This window comes from Falco naumanni, chromosome 8 (genome assembly GCF_017639655.2).
Source record: "Falco naumanni isolate bFalNau1 chromosome 8, bFalNau1.pat, whole genome shotgun sequence".
In the NCBI taxonomy this organism is placed as follows: Eukaryota; Metazoa; Chordata; class Aves; order Falconiformes; family Falconidae; genus Falco; species Falco naumanni.
Genome location: NC_054061.1, coordinates 60,984,587 through 60,995,749, shown reverse-complemented (window position 1 = coordinate 60,995,749; position 11,163 = coordinate 60,984,587). Strand labels below are relative to the sequence as shown.

Sequence of the window (11,163 nt, the reverse complement as noted above, 5' to 3'; positions counted from 1 at the left end):
TATCGTAGTGTGTTTTATTTGGGAATGATGTGTCTTACTCCAGAAATATCAATTTTACAAAGTTGCGCTGTAGTTAATGTGTTTTGAACCATTATTAGAATATCAAGTCGGTCACATTGTACCCGTTCAGACAATAATTGTTTCCTGGAGAAAATATAAAGCAAATTTCTTTTTAACTCCTGAATAGAAGTAAATGGTGTCTGCAGACTATGCCCATCCCATACTGGAGTGCCTTTATTACACAAAACCAAGTCAAAGAATCAGTGGCAACTTAGCTGGAAAGCCATTACAAGTGGCTTTGTAAGACTATAGCGCTGCTTAGAGTAATCTAATGATAAGTAAACAGATGTAATTTTATTTAGGTAAAGGAGTCTTTATTTTTATTATTGTTACATATTAGTATTGTGCCTATTAAAAACGCAGCAGACCTCTGGAACAAGGAGCTCCTTCGGTCTCTCACCAGAACGTAGCATTGAACATACTGTAATTTCTTTTTTTTTTATGAAGGGTCAGTGCATTATTTATTAAGGACAGTGTTTTGTAGAAGAGATTATTTTCCTGGCGAGAAGCTGTCTCCCTGTTGTCTGTAAGCTTGTTTGCTTTCCATTTGCTGCGTGCCTTCCCTGAAGTGCCAGTGCCACAGAAAGCATCGTCAACCAGCGGGAGCTGCACTTCAAGGCATATTGAAGCTGCTGTAGTCTTCAAGCGTTAATGAGGGAAGACCAGCCTTGTGGCCGCAGGTGAGTGACTGGTTGGACATGGCAAGCAGCAGGTGATGCTGTCACTACGTTGTTACGGGCAAACGGTGCAGCTGCCCCACACAGCGAGTACCCCAAAAGGAAGCTCACCGGCATGTGTGTTTAATTATACCTAGGTATAATCGTTCAATTGTTAAAATTTAGCTGCTTTGTTTAGCTGTTAGCTTGCTTTGGGGAAATCTTGAGTATTTATCAACACGGATGCTCGGATGTAACTTGAGGCTATTTTATATTATTTTATAATTCTGCCTGCTGTCCGACCATGCAGTGGCAGCCTGCCAATGGAGAAGCCGCTATCAAAAGTGCATTTAGGTTCTGACTCCAGGAGGGTGACAGATGCTAAGGCTACATCCAAAGGAAGGATTTGAGACATTGCAACACCTATCTCCCCATGGCAGCCACCAGGGTATTTGCACAAGGGTCAGGTATACCCAAATGCACTCTTAAAGCGAGTGCAGTTTTCTGTCTGCTATTCACCTGTCTGGCAAGTAATGTCTGTGGAGTTGAGGCTTTTTTTTTTTTTTTTTTTTCCTTAATTACTATTTTTGGCAGTGTTAACATTCTTGAGTCGAGGCTAATCTTAGGAAGGTTGTCCTTTTTTATACTAAAGCTTTATTTTAGCTGTAGTAAGAATAGGAATCTTTTAAAATACTGGGGGTAAACAATATTCAATTAATATGTACTGATCTGATCAGTGCTTTGATATTGGTTTTAAATTCACCTTAGTATATGGTGTGGAGTTTTTTTAGGTAGAGCAAATGTAGGGTATGATCTGATGTTTTACATGCTTTAGAGCTTCAGGGAACATCCCTATTAGCAGTAGAATTTAAGTGGGCCATAATACCTCAGGTTACGTATGGCTTCAAAGAAGACTATGTTATTTCAAAGAAGAAAACATTACAACATGAGCAGATTTTGTTCCCTTTTTCAGCAGAAGCCTGAGAACAGTCTTAATAGCAGGTCTACCAGACCATAGTCTGGTCACTGTGAATTAACAGCAGTCTGGCGCTATGTTACAAAGAAGCATTTTTCACAGTTTACTCCTGGTAAAACTACTTCCCCATATAGGTGAATTTCAAATAACTAAGTTTGCATCACAAAGTTTACGAAACAGCTCAATTCACAGACTGTCTTATATCTGAGAATAAGCTAAAAGTAATGATTTACATAGTTCTGCTTCTGCTTGCTTCCCGTTGCTTGGAAAATCATGCTTTATATCATTTACTACAAGTATCGTTTACTACCTTTTAAAAATAGTAACAGTTTTTGCCAGTATGGAAAACATTTTTCTATAAAATGAAAACATAAAATGGAAAGCACTTTGATTGAGGAAAAGAACCTACACCTTTTAAACTGGCCATAACAGAAAAAGGAACAAAACAGGTGCTAAACCCCCGAGCTTTTACAAGGCATTCACCGTGTATAAAACATCAGCAAAGTTGTAGCTCTAAGACGGCTCTGGTCAATTCATCCCTTTCTTGACGTCTGAAGTGCTAGTTATGAGTACAGTAGGTCGGGCTGCAGGTCCTGGAGAAGCAGGGTGCCGTGTGTGGATGCAAGCCAGATAAAAACTGGTAAAGAACGCAGCCCTTTAGCTTTGGGCCTAAGGCTTATTCAGCAATTCGGTGCGCTGCTCAGGCTTTAGGGTTCCGGAGCTCATATTTGCGTGGCCGTACACAGTCTCACCAACGGGCAGGCGAAGAGCCTACAGAAGCTGAAGGAAAGCGTACTGCCCCAAGGGTGCTAAGAGTGACATTCTGGTGTAATGCAGCCATAGTTCCCATGAAAAAAATAGTCCTAAAATGATACACCTTTGAAGGTTCATTTCACTAGTTAGCATCAGTAGTTTTTGCACACCTATGTGGGTTACGGTAAAAAAACCAAACCACCACACACCCCCAAACTGGCACCCTAGCTTAAAAAAAAAACCCAAAACAAAAAAAAAAACCCACAAACAAACCCAAACAAAAAACCAACAAAAAACCCCAACAAAACCCCAGGCAAAAACCCCGAACAGCTTTGGTCTGAACACAGTGATTAGATGTCATTAAATTGTCTTACTGCAGAATTTTAGAGAACAGCCTCCGTGCATTTACGGGAGCCAGAGCATCTGTTAATTAGTGTGCTGTTGATCAATATTGTAGTGTTTCTCACTGGTTCACTCAAGAATGGAAGTTGAACAGTATCATAATCCATATGGTTCCCTGAATACGTCTTGGTTTTATGAGATGCTTCTCATCACCTTCATTATTTTGTGGTTTACAGTCGGGTCAAAGGATCAAAGTAAAATTTATGACAGCAGTTATCTTTGCTACATGCAGACCTTGATTTCACTTCAGCAAAATGCAGACAAATTTACCAAGCATAGAGAGTTCTTCTCTTCTCACCTACAAACAGGCCACTAATTTTTTGTGCAGTACATAAGAATAATCCACGCTTTGTCGTTAAGCATCTCTGGGGCCTCTGTGTACACTCTGTGTACAGTTGCAGGGCAGCCACACTCTTCCCATCTTTTTTTAACACTGATTTCTGATCACATTCAACACGTACAAAGACAGAACAGACGGCTGATAACAAATGACGCTTGATTAATAGATTCTACCATAATCCAATTAGTTTCTTAGCAATATAGGTTAAAAGGCAATTTTTTTCCAACCTCTCCTCGCAAACACATTCATACAGTGGCATTATGCTCCCATCACAGCTGATTTGACTTTATTTGCACTAGTACCAAATACAAACTGCTTAACAGAGAGGACACTCACTGCGCAGGCAGTCCTTGCCAGCTGGGGCTCAGGGCACATCGCTTTCAATAAAAGGGATGTCGCTATATTTGCTTTCAGTCACTGCCCACTGCTTCACCGCCTGATCAAGAATCTCGCGGGAGAGACGGTGCGCATAGTCTAGCACTATAGTGCTTGATGGACTCTTCTCATCTGCCTTCGCTGCTATCAGTGATGATTTCTCCCCAGTGCATCCTTCGTGACCTTCCCTGATCCTTTCATCCTGGACAGCATTTGAACCTTGAAAGGCATCCTTGGATTTGATGCATCCCATGGTACATTTGAAAATGCAGCTGCAAAATTCAGTTCAACAGCATGTTTTGATAACCTGGAAATGGTTTCTGTGTTGGATGCACGGTATTGCTGCTTCTTGCCAGTGGCTCCGGTTATTTTCAAAGAACAGAACGTCTCCTTTTGTGCTTCTTTACTTCTGAAGAAATCTGTCAAAATAGAGTTTCATATAAATGCAATAAAAGTCTACCATTTTCAGTGAGCTCAAAGGAAAGCTAAATTCACTACAGGCGCTTGTTGAAGCAACTCTAATAAATCTGCGTGGTATGCGTAAAATGTTTTTATCAATAACATCCATCTAGTACAAGTAGGCAAAGCTTGACCCCAATTCAAGCTGCCTTTGAATGCCATTCCCAGTACGTGATGGAAGCCATCTAGGAGCATAAAGGTCTTGGCGGGGTTGGAGATAAAATATAAAATAATCTGTTTCTTCCAAACGGACAATGCAGTGCTCTTTTCCTGAATCTGTAAACAAATACTGTTTAACTCCAGTGACTGCTGCTGCTAAAGAAAACGAAAATAAAACCCCAAACCACCCCACAGAAGCACCGCACAAGCGCCAGCTAACAAGAGCCTTGTGTCAGGGCTGTTGCACACCCTTTGGCCAGGGGTGAGATCAATTCTCAGAATCATTCTGCTGGTGCTCAGGGAGGCTTGAGCATGCCATCACGAGAAGGTATTCATGAGAAACAAGAGCTGCTTTTCGGATTTTCCCCTTGAGAGGTTAGGGGAAGCAGCAGCGGACTGCTATGGCCAGGGTAGTTCTGACAGAGTGAAGGCACCACTCTTTTAAAGCAGATCAGTTCTACATCTACAGGAGGGACAGTGACAAACGGAACACCTGACAGGTCCTTTTGGCAACCTCCTCAGGAATCAGAAATGCTCAGCCCCAAATTCTATATATGGGTTATTGTTGTAGTTGTTATTATCCTACAAAGCTGTTCCTCAAGCTACTTTCTCTGCGCAGGCAAAGCAGAGTCTCATGATATGCCTGACTTCGCTTGGCATGAGCTTACCCGCTTATCAGAGCTAACAGCCTGCCAGCCAAAATAAAGACTGCGCTGCACAGAAACCAACTGTTCCCTACAGCTTCGCCCGATGACGTTGTGCTAAGGTCAGCCAAAGTTAAAGATTTTTTTCATAAATAGCCTTCGAAAACATAATCGTGGCAAAGATGTTAAGCTTTATTTATTTGCTTTATATACCGGGGGAAACAGGGGCTCCAATCCAGGAACCTAATCGCAGGCAAATATTTGCAGAGGAAATGGATCCCGTGTGCAGGCGATCGGGGTTCACAGGTCGTGCTGCCCGGTCCAGGACCAGGCTGGCGGTGAGCAGCCTCTCTCCTCCTCCTGCCACTGATCACAGCATCACTCCTGTTCAGCAAAGTTTGTAGGGCTGAAGTGGCCGTGCTCGGCAGCAGTGGCTGGTGTTCCTGGCAGAAAATCAGACCTAAAGGGCTTCTGAAACCGCGAAGTACCTACCGATGTTTTCATACCTATAGCTTTGTATCAGAACATTTCAGCGTTTCTGAGAAAGGCTTGTAAATCATGTCAGTACAATTCAGCGAGCTTCTTCCGCGTGTGACGCCACGCTCAGCGCATGCCAGCGTGTTTCAGAGCAGGCGGCACAGCTGACAAGCCTGTAACACAAACCCTGCCGCTAGCACTTGCAGCTTTACCCAGCACGGAGGACAGCTAAGCCCTCAGTGATATTTTTATTGTAATAACTTGTTATTAAATGAGTAAAAGGCAGGATTCTCTTCACTGCACAAGAAGCCACGTTTATCCCTATGGAGGTTTATTAAAACTCCCCCCATGAGCTTTATACCTGTGTCCATCAGCTGCACACACTGAAGAAACCTAAAACGCTCACAGGACGTGCGTACAGGCCAGAGGCCGAGGAGATGTCTGAAAGCAATTCAGAAACCTGAATAATTCAAAGCTTTCTAATGGTAATCTCTTGTGCATGTCTAATTTCAATATTTACCGTTAATAAAACATTAATAAGACTAATTTCCACTTGCTCTTCTGGACAAACACGTAGCTTGAAGTATCTAATATGCAAAAAATCACTAATAGCATCTATAACCCAGGATCGCTGATACCCGAAAGCTGCAGCCTGCGCCCAGCCAAGGTACTTGACAAGCTCCTGCGGGAGGCACACAGGTCCGCTGCGTAATCCTTCTCACGGCAGCACTGGTACCAACTACAACTAGATATTGTGTCCTCCTTAGGCTTAGCCAGAACTGTAAATATCGTAGATTTAAACCTCAGATACCCCAACCATACAAATGCCCTATGCCACGGTCAATGTATTTTATCAGAGCTTCATCCCTGACACTTTGTTTAATAACTGTTCAGATCTGGATTTTTTTTTATCTAAGTTTGGAGCCGTATTCTTTTATATGTTACCCTTTTTTGGCGCTTTTTAAAGGAGGTCTGTTAAATGGTAGCCAGATTTAGTTAGTATTTTATCATCATTTTGAGATGTTTCCATCCTACAACTGGAGATTTCATTTCCCCTTCTGTGAGGGACACCAGCAGATGAGTTGGGGTCTAGCAGACAGAAGGAGGGAATGTGAGCAGAGGGAAGGCAAGCATCTCCTACAGCAAGTAGGGAGAAATTCCCTAGGTCAGCATCTTCCTCTGTAGAATTCACATCTGTTCCCAACCTTCCTACCTCTGCCTTTTCATTTGGGCGAAACCAACTGTGTGTGTGACTGTCCTGCACAGAGCAAGGGGCGGGCTAGAAAACTTCTAGGATAGCAAGGCATGCACGACGACTAAATTGTTCCAAATTGATTGCTAGTTGAGCTTAAAAGCAAAATTATTGACCCTGGTTTAAATTCCTTGACTGTTGCTCATTTCATTGTTTATAGAGCACACTACTTTCCAAGTCACTGCAGTAAGTTTTATCGTCTGCCCGCTCTACTCGAGTTAATAATTGTTGGCACACAAATGATGGCAAACAAAGCCACCCTCACTCTTCCAGCTGCTTTCTTGTTTTTCTGACAACCATTGCTTGCACATACATGGCAAACACTCTTTAAATCCTCTCCACCTAACTCACTGTCAGAGCGTTAAGTTCTGACAGGGGTTTTAACATCTCTAGCCTTCCTCACAATGCTCACACTCTCGGGGAAGGAGGGAGGGGAGCAAAAATAATAATAAAAAAAAAAGCTAAAAAAAAAAAAAAAGCTCATTTTACTCCCAGCACGATGCTTCATTCAGTAGCTGCACAAGGCAAAGGTGTCTGATAGGAGCCTGTCTCTTTCCGTGTCCCAGCTGTGCTGTGCTGCCAGCGGTGTCTCGGACACCACCGCACGGATGGCTCAAGGCTCCGCAGAGGCAGCCCCAGGTGACACGCTGCCGCGCCGAGCTGGAGCAGAGGCGAGGGCACTGCCATCTGCTCTGTCACCGGGAGCTACAGCAGCACCACCACAAACCTTAACACGGCTTCTCTTTCAAAGACTGATTTTACAGGTCCTAGTTGTGCTCGGTTTGAGTGGACGTACAGTCAGTATGCTTTTCAATACCTCATTTCACTTAAGATAATACACAGTGTGTATCGTATTGAAGAAGAGTCCTGAAAACAATCGATTCCCTTCCATATCCCTGGAATTGGAAGTTCCCGAGGACAAGTTCAGGTGTTGTGTCACCTGTTAGGTCATTTACTACACGGGTGCCCTGCAGTACTACAAGGAGAGAGAAAATACTGAGGGAGTCGTACCGCATAGGTGACCCCCTGTGCGAGAGGGCTAAGCAGCCCCTTTGCCAGCCTGGCTACGTGTTTCCCACCGAGGTAAGTTCATTCCTAACTACTGCAGGAAACAACAATGGTAAAAGGATGCCTGCAATTCACTATTGTACAATAGAAAATACAGGAGAAATGCGTTAATAGCACAACTGCAGTTTTATTTAGATAAGTAAGACTTTTTAAGGTATTAAAATAATCAATAGGAAATAATTACAAAGGGATAAATGCAAGCTACCCCAAAATAAAGAGTTTCACCTGCCTCTCTGGAATACATTTTCGTATAACGGAGACAGGCGTAACAGCAAGAGCGCTACTGTTATACAACATCTCTAGCTATCACAGGCGAATAAATTCCTGCTGCTGTTTAAATGGCTGCCATCCATAAGACCTTTGGAAAAAACCTCCCTGAAGTTCAATGCTATATAACACTTTCTTTATAGCAGCCACCAGATTAAAAATAAGTCATGCTTTTCAAAACAGCTCGGTGCAGCTTTGCCCAGAGGAACACAGTGGGTAATTTCTGCCGTGGCAGCAGCAGGCTCCTCACTATCCAAACTTCTGGGTTCAACTAGGACTCCTTGTAACCCTTCTCTGGCCAGGGAAGCTTTTCGTTTTCCCCTCAGCATCCACAAGAGAAGCTCAGTATGCTGCTTACCAAAACCACACCTGCTTTTATCAAGTTGTCCCACGTGTCCCCAGTACAGCACAGACAGCGTCACCACTGGGACTCTGCAAAGGGAACCAAGAAATACGACTTGGCACTTGCGAAGACATCAGAGTCCCGTATTGTCACAAAGTTAGATGAATCTGTAGCGCTGGCCTCACAGCAGTCTGTTTGCCTGGTCACCCACAGTATTTGACTTTGACAAAGGTAAAAGGATGATACAGCACTTCAGGAGCGAGACTGAAGGGCAGGCTGCAGCAACTGATACACAGCACCTTATCGCGGGCGTGCAGCAGGGCCACTGCTTGGGCAAGTGGCTCCGGGACTATGTGCAGGATGCCGACCTCCTTCCACAGCAAGTCCAGCTACGGAGGATTTCAGCAAGGCTGTAGGAGGGGTGATAGGCCGGCATCTGGAGCGCCCCAGCCTTTGCCTCAGCTAAAAAGGTCTCTCCCGCTTTCCCTTCTCCCTCTCAGAGCTCCTGCCACCACCCGGACCTTTCTCACCCCAGCGCACAGGGAGAACAGTCAGATAATCACAGCGCTGTCATCACAGAGACAATAAACATTACTCTTTTTAACAAAAATACTCAAACTGCAGGCAGGTAACGCAGCTGGCGTACCAGCAGATGTAAACCAACCAGCGTTCAGGCATCCAGACCTCTGAACTGCACCTCACTGCATTAGATATTTACATCCTCCATGTACTAACGGAGAGAAACAGACAGTCGGAACACCCTGTGTCCGCCGTTTCTCCCCCTGACAAGGTGGGATGTTATCCAGGAGGCTACGAGACAGTGCGCCTTGGGATATCCTGCATTTCTGAATGGGGCAGCGGCACAGGAATGCTGGGGGGATGAACGGCTCACTCAACACGCAGCACCTCATCGCTGCCGGGCTCGAGGCTCCCTGTGCAGAGCAGCCCCAGGCAGGGGCACTCACGGTTTTCATTTCTGCCACCAGTTTTCATTTCTGCCTCTCCCTAAACATGTCTTTCTGCAAATCCTACAGAGTAGGCCAACTGTAGCAACGCTGATAATAAAAGACTACTTCTAATCATAGGAAATGGAAGTTTTAGAAAGCTAGAGTTATTTAAGACGAGCATGATTCCCAAGATCTCAGCTACCTCAGGCAATCACTGCAACACCTCAACACCCCAAAACAACTTGGGCCACGAAGAGCAGAGCTGGAGCCCTTGTTGTTCCTCTCAGGGCCGTCCTCTCCCTCTCCTGTTGCTTACTGCCAAGGAGAGATCAGAGCTGCAGATTGGAAAAGGCTGGATGCAGGAACCGCAAACCACTGCCGTGCAGGATTAGCGCGGAAGTGAAAGTCTCCCGGTTCTCTCCTTCAGGCTACAGCTGGAATTTCAAAGGTTTGTGTTCCCCCCTCCCTCCCAACGGCCAGAACGGATAAAACTTTTGCAGGCTTCCAACCCAGCTTGTAACTGAATGGGGAAACCACACACTTCCCGGAATGGAGCATGACCTCTAGTTTACTGTGAAAGGCTTTTCAGTACGAGGACAGTCGATGTAGCAAGCAAAGGTGAAGCACAGCAAGGTAAAAATACCAATGGTTCAGAAAACAGCTGTGCCGACAGGCACAGCCCTCAGCAGCTCTAAGCTTAGTTTTCATTCAGGAAAAAAAGTCTGGTTAAAAGTAAAGAACACGGTGTGCTTGGTAGCTAATTTCATGAAAGCAAAACTGCACCCAGTCAGCCTGTCCCGAAACCCTCCCTCCTCCTCCCAGTACGGCGGTTTGCTGAGCAGAGCTGCACGCAGCTTGGAGGGCAGCCTGAAGGCAAGAGGATGCTGAACCCTTCTTACAGGTTCTGCTCTTGTTTTAACTTTGCTGCTTGTCTAAGCAACTGTACATCCTTCTATTTTCTCCAAATCTGGACAGAAATACGTACAATATGTTAATTCTGCTTGGATTTTCAATGCCTGGTGGTTTTTTCCCCCGATGCCTCGGAGTACAAGTAAGCAGGCATTTATCAGTACAGACGTTTTGCCACACCGGGGACAAGGGAGAATGTTAACGTACTCTCACACAGACGAGAGCGGGATGTCTACTGTCGATGAAAGCCTGTTTTCTAGATAAGTAAGAGTGGGCCAATGGATTGCCTTAGCAAGCGAGGCCTTAAAGCAAGGCTGTAGAAGAAAGGGCATGAAGAAGATACCCAGCCTCTCAGAAACTCCATCTGCAAGAGGTTTAGCCGGGATTTAAGGAACCCAACTACAGAAATCGCAGAGGAATGCCTTGGCTGAGCGGAAGGAAAAGCTAACGGTCATAGAGGTGATCTGAAACTCTCTAAGAACCCAAATACAAAATAATGCTCAAAATTGGTGAGTGAACAGAAACAAAATGTTAAGAAACAGATACAAAGCTTTTAGTACATGCACAGCTGTTTCCTTGCCTTGTGTAAGATGGAAAGACAGGGGTTCAACACATCTTGCAGCAAAGCCCACAGTTCCAGCAATCATCAGCCCAGCCCTCCAGGTGTATTAGCTGCAGATCTGTAGCCTGATGATCCGCACAAATATTTTCCCCACAGCAGAGGACAACGCAAGGCATACCACCAAAGGGTGTCAGAGACACTGCCAGGTCCCACCCCGAGGCCGGGCTGCTGTAAGGCAGGGCACTGGGTCCAGGGGAAGCAGCCTGCTGGTTTATTACAATGCTGTGACAGTTTTGAACGAACGAGAGCGGAAACTGCTCTTTCCCCACATACACCACAAAGCTTCCATCCCAGCAAGTCAGCTGTGGAGTCACAGCCCAGCTATTAACAGCCCACCTTCAGGAGCACTTCAAAACATCAAGCTACTTATACTATGCTAAAGCTTAGGACCTAGCCTTGTTTACAAAGGTACATTCCCGTCTTCTACAAGCGCCAGCCACAGACAGACCGCTGC

At 45.0% G+C, this 11,163-nt stretch overlaps 1 protein-coding gene across 12 annotated transcripts in view; it reads right to left on the bottom strand.

The window, feature by feature from the left end:
- Positions 1–491: 491 nt before the first annotated feature.
- C8H2orf88 (chromosome 8 C2orf88 homolog) overlaps positions 492–11,163 on the bottom strand; it is a 31,085-nt gene continuing 20,413 nt past the window's right edge. For 3 of the 12 annotated variants that reach the window (XM_040603064.1, XM_040603065.1, XM_040603062.1), the window contains one exon: positions 492–3,981. In XM_040603064.1, coding sequence (XP_040458998.1) covers positions 3,552–3,815 — 264 coding nt within the window. In that variant the 5' untranslated portion in view covers positions 3,816–3,981 and the 3' untranslated portion in view covers positions 492–3,551. Of the gene's footprint in view, positions 3,982–5,037; positions 5,268–5,316; positions 5,475–8,246; positions 8,327–11,163 lie in introns of those variants that run through there. The other 9 variants (XR_005829249.1, XR_005829248.1, XR_005829246.1 and 6 more) reach the window with 9 other exon arrangements.